Source organism: Myzus persicae, unplaced genomic scaffold (assembly GCF_001856785.1).
Source record: "Myzus persicae strain clone G006 unplaced genomic scaffold, MPER_G0061.0, whole genome shotgun sequence".
Taxonomy (NCBI): Eukaryota; Metazoa; Arthropoda; class Insecta; order Hemiptera; family Aphididae; genus Myzus; species Myzus persicae.
Genome location: NW_019103940.1, coordinates 26,102 through 32,101, shown reverse-complemented (window position 1 = coordinate 32,101; position 6,000 = coordinate 26,102). Strand labels below are relative to the sequence as shown.

At 31.9% G+C, this 6,000-nt stretch overlaps 1 protein-coding gene across 1 annotated transcript in view; it reads left to right on the top strand.

The window, feature by feature from the left end:
- The window catches only part of LOC111036683 (mucin-5AC), a 22,506-nt gene extending 20,807 nt beyond the window's left edge, over positions 1 to 1,699 (top strand). The window contains exon 5 of the mRNA XM_022318804.1: positions 20 to 1,699. Within this exon, the coding sequence (XP_022174496.1) occupies positions 20 to 895 (876 nt within the window). The 3' untranslated portion in view covers positions 896 to 1,699. The remainder of the gene's footprint in view (positions 1 to 19) is intronic.
- Positions 1,700 to 6,000: the final 4,301 nt, after the last annotated feature.

Below are 6,000 nucleotides of genomic sequence, written 5' to 3'. Positions count from 1 at the left end.
CACCCTGTTCGTGTTACAGACGAGCTGCGAGAGCGCGTCCACCGAGGGCCGAGACGGCGAAATGTACTTCGTGGTGAGGCCGTCGACCAGACAACGGCGCCTGGTCCCAGTGCCGGCGGCCGTTTGGCGCGGCGGGTTCCTGGCCGGCTACGAACCTGGGCTGGACGCAACGGCCGTTTGCCTGGGCCCGGATTCAGCCGTGTCCACCATACTGGTGCTGCCGGGCCAACAGGGCCAGGTGGCTCCAGGCGACGGGCTCGCCCGGTTGGAACAGCGACTGATCGAGACATCGTACCGGCGTGGCGGCTGGTCTCGCGTGCTCCGCAGCCTGTTGCCCCGGCCAGGGCTCGAGCTGCAAGTTCCGCGGTTCTCGCACCGATCCGTGCTGAACGCCACGGCCGCCCTGCAGAAGATGGGCCTTCGGGACGTGTTCAGCGACCAGAAGGCCGACCTGCGCGGCGTCAACGGGCTGTACGACCTGTACCTGTCTGACATGCTACAGGTGAACACGTTCAGCACGTGCGGCGAAGACACCATCGGCGCCCGGCATCACGTAGAAACGTACCCGGCGTCGCCGCAGAGGATGGGCCGTGCGGGTCGCGACGGTGGCCGCGAAAGCGTCCAGGATAGCGGCAACGACGACGACGGCCACAAGAGTGGTGACGAGGGCGTACACAATAGCAGTCACGACGGTGGTCGCCGGAAGCGCAATGCCGACGACCTTCCGCTGCACAGCCCGTACTCGCATATGCCGCTTAACCTGCGGCCCAGACAGGCGCGGCTACCGGATGTGCCGAGGCTCCGGTTCGACAGGCCGTTCCTTTACCTGGTCCGGCACAACCCCACTGGCATGATCATCTACCTAGGCAGGTTTAACCCGAGATTGTTGCCGTGAACGGTTATAATGATTGCATAATAATATTAACTAAATCATTAGTATTATTATTATTATTATTATTATTATTATTGATATCGAACACAAAACATAATAATATTCCAATATATATAACACTATTACACTATTGCCAAACGATAATCATTTTAAAGTGAGTTTCTATTTTTTTTTAATATAAAATTGACCCCAGGTCATGCCCCACTCTGGACAGTAAAACTCGCGGCGTTCCGTTTTTGATACGAACAATTCACTAATTTACACAAGAATTGTGTTTGGCAATAGGATTTTTGGAACTTATCCGGTCGATTTCACTGACATTTAACAATAAAAATATATAAAAACTATCCAATGATATTTTTTAAATAATTTTATGATCTTGGTAAAATCGACATACTAAACATATGTTTAAGTTTAATATAATTCAGAATAAATTCTGATAAATATGCATTAGTTTTACATTTTATATACATATATATTTTTTTATACGTACAATTTATTATTATTATTATTTATAGGATATTTATCAGTTTATTATTATTTTAATAATTTTACTAAAATATGCGTTACTCTACAACTGTGACACGCTTTGTGATATATATTTTGGCAATATAAAATATAATATTTTATACACGATGATTATTATATTATTTAATATAAGATTTTTTATACGTAAAATAAGATTGTTCCTAGTTTTTTTAAGGAATTATGTCTAAATACTTTTTTATATACACAGAATAAGTTAATCCATGATTCTGTTTTTGTAATTTTTTATTATAAATCATTTATAATAAATTAACTGCAATACAATAATCTATAGTTGTATTTATTTTAGTTTTGGTCAAAATTATAACTATTTGATTATTATTTTTTACAACAATAAAGAATTATACTGATTATGTCTACCTTTCTAATGTATTTAATTTAACATTTTGTTTTTAATGATGTTAATTTTGTAAGATTTTACCCAATGAACTATGTATTATTTTAATTCCATGAATAGTATTATTACAACGATGTGTGTTTTTCGAGTATTTGTACACGATTTATAACAGAAAAAATAGTTAGATTTTCAACTTTGAGAGTGGTTTCTGGTAGAAAATTGGATCTAGTACTTATATATTGATATCAATACTTGTAAGTCTTGAAGGTAGTATTATAATATAATAATAAGTATATCATATAACAATAAAAATATCGAAAATACATATTCAACATTTGTGTATATAATAGTGTTTGAAGTCAGAATGTTGACAAAATTCGTCAAAATCACTGAAATTTACAAATTATTTTGTAGTCAAAGATTTAAAATATGTTCAATGTTTATAGCTTAAAAATCGAATACAAGGTTCTTCATAAGTTTAGTTATTTGTACTGGAACCAACAAATCTAAAAAATAAATAAAGATATTTTAATTTATAATGTGTGGAATTTCAAACACAGCATGAAAAATAATGTATAAACTTTGTCCACAGAGAGAACCCATCGCAGATACTCGAAAATGTATTTTTTCTGAGCATCCCACGTGACGCCCTGCCAATGAAACCGGTATGGATGGAATGCACAAAATTCTCGTTTGACAGAGTGTAGACGATTCTACTTGTTTGCGGTGGATAATAACTGCCTAAAGTATTGAAGTTATGTTTATTGCAACGTAGTAAACAGTAAACAATCACTACACGTGCGCAACAGGTGCAATTAGCAATTATTTAGTCAAACGCACTTTGCAACTTAGATAATAGATAATAGACCATTAAACATGTACAGAAAATATGTTGTTAAATTTTTGTTTGAATTGAAGTTTGAACTCTTCTGAGCTGAATAGGCAGTTGATTCAGTCCAAATTGTATAATTTATGACACTTTAATAATGCATTTGTAAAAACCAGGGAACTCACTCTGCTGTATAGTTGTTCTTCGTAAGCCCCGTTGTTGAGTAGGTCACTATAATCGATGTGCACAGTATTTGAATTCAATGATAAAGTAATAATCATCGTTTATGAAAATACGATTATGAATGAATGAGATGGATGTATTAGCATCTATAATCTTTGCAAAAAAATATTTCATAATGCATAGAAATAACTTACAATTCATAAATCAATATCGAACAACAATGGTATGAACAAGATCTAATCGTATATTATTACGATCTTATTACGATAATATTGAAGGGGTAGGTGCAAGAACAAAAAAAATCCGTTTTCATCAAACATTTAATTTAGATAATATTTTTTTAAAAATTACGACTATATTTTTTGCAAGAGCGAGACGGATTCCACAATTGGTATAAGAAATGCATATAATGTACTTGGATCTGTCAGGTTTTATATTTTTTAGTTAAAAAAACAGATAGCTGCAAGAGAATATGAAAAAAAACATTGCTCCAAAAAAAAATTTTTTTCTGAAAATTTTTTGAAAAATGGAACAGTCTGATTTTTGCATGGGCTCCTTTAATTTAATTTTATAATTCATACAGATACTGGATTTTTTCCAAGTTTACTTCAATGTTTATCGAATTTAAAAAAAAACTCAAATCTATTCAAGGGAAAATCTTATTTTGCATTTAAATAAAAATGTCTTTAAAAATTGAACTTCAAACGAGATTATGCTATAACAAATTAGCCATATACTACTGATGTATTTTTAATATTTATGTGCTATTAGAACCACTTACAAAGAATCTTTTATTAAATTGCTAATGTTGTGGACTCAGATTGAACATACAAGGTAAATGGTAAAAGAATATTTATTTCAAAATGTATTGATTACCTACACGATGTTCTATCAAATGAGCTCCCGTTAGAAATTCACGAAGCACGAACAACTATTTTAATGCATAAATAAAGATTGAGGGATTTTTATTAACGGCTAATGAACAACACTCGTCTATGGTACGAACTTTTAGCACCCTGTTAAATCTTAATGTTTATGATACATTACAATATTCTTAATTAGTATTAGGATAAACCAAATGTGTGTACAATAATCTACCTTATCACAACAAGGATTATGTTAATGACAAAACTCAGATCAATGTACTTTGATAAAATTAAAAGTTACTATCAATATTAGGCATCAGTTGGACACTCGTAACAATTCGTATATGTACCTAAGCATATAGTCACAACCGTAACGACAACTGTACAGATTTAAATATAAACATAAACTTGCGCATGTTAAGTGTTTATCATATAAACAAAGATAACCTACAGGTTAAAGACGTCATTTATAGAACAGTCGCTGATTACAATTTTTATGTTTAATTAATAATAGAACCAGGAATATATAGTAGAAATAGCCAACTAAGGAAACGCACGTTCTCCGATCGTGATTTTATCATGGAGTTCTGTTTAATGTGATGATCCAATCTTTCGATTGAAAATCAAGAAAATAATTTACATTATGTACTAGTTAGTTAGTACTCAAAAGATTTCTTAGATTACTTGGTAACTCTCGGAAACTAGTATGAGTTATACGCTATCGGTTTTCTTAATAGTTTCTATAGTTATAAGAAAAAAACTTTAAAACAACATCTAAAAAACATAGGTGACATTCGATGTAATATACTCGAATATAATTCAACTGGTTTTGATAATTTTCTTAAAATTCAAAAATAATTTTCGTACCATAGTACAACTGGAAAATTAACATTAAATATTTATTCAAGTAGGTTAGAAAGTACTTATTGTAAAAACTTAAAATTAAAAAATAAAATAAAATCGTAAATTATTAAAATATATCAAAATATGTGACTTAACGTACTGAATTTGAAAGTATTTGAAAAAATGTCTTATGTGTATGTGGTTATGACTTATTTCTTTTTTATGTATGTATTTACCTTTGGAAGCTGTTAATATAATATGAAAGGTGCTTTAATCTTCTACTTTGAAGCAGATATTTTTTTTCTTAGTACAGACTTGAATTGTTCGAATTGTTCATTTTTATACAATTAATATCTAGACATAATAATTTTCAGAATATCGAAACAAAACACAAACGCAATTTGGACAATTCTTGAGTTATAATTCATAAAAAAAATCAAGTTTATAATTATTAATTTTATCTATTTTATAGCCTCATATTGACGATTAATACTCAAATAAAAAAAAAGCGAACAAAGGGCCAGGGAGATGTAGAGAAATGCAGAGAAATGCTAAGAGGTGCTGGAATATGCACTCAACAGTCCAAATATATTATGAAAAACTATAAATTTTTTTATGAAATGCCTGCAGTAATATGTGTTACTTTGTTTTTGAGGTAAACCTTAAAACTAAAATATAATATGTAATATTGATTACAAAAAATAAAAATAAAGTTATTTTGATATTATAACACCACCAATCCCCATATGGTGTATACATTATGTTTCTATAACTTTTTAATAGGTACTCCGTCGTTATAATTTGTATTATATTAAACTATTATGATTTAAGTACGAATAATTATTATTAATAACTAGGTATTGGATTTTTTTGATTGGATACAAAGTTAGTAATTACTAATTACTAAACCAAAATTCGCAATTTGTGTCCCAGAAATTCATTCACAATAATATTATTATTGTTAAGTGTTATAATAATGTTATGACTGTAAGGGTTTGGTACTTGTTGCATTTGCATATTTTTAAATTTAATAATGACAGCAGAATAGGCTAAGATACAAATTTGTTTTAAGTCATAATGGATTGAAAAATAAAAATTGTAATTGCATATTTTCGCATATTTTTTCGTTTTCTGAGCAAAAACGCATATTCGACACATTTTTGCAATTGAATTGTTATTCATTGCATATTTCCGCAATTTTCATTTTGTGTTAAGTTCATTTATTTTAGAGGTTAACATCATTTTTATTTTTACTATCATGCGTCGGTCAATATACCTAATCTTAGAACGAGTCAGGACAGGGCTTAGAAAATATCCATCAGGAAATACCTAATTGTTTCTCCATATACTATCAGTGATCGACTAATCGTTTAGCTTGTCAAAAAAATGAATAATTAAAAAATATTGTCTAAATTAAAATGAATAAATCAAATTTTTTAACTGTCATCAAAAAAATATTCAGTTGCATATTATTACGGTTATTTTAGGCTAATTGTGTGTGCAT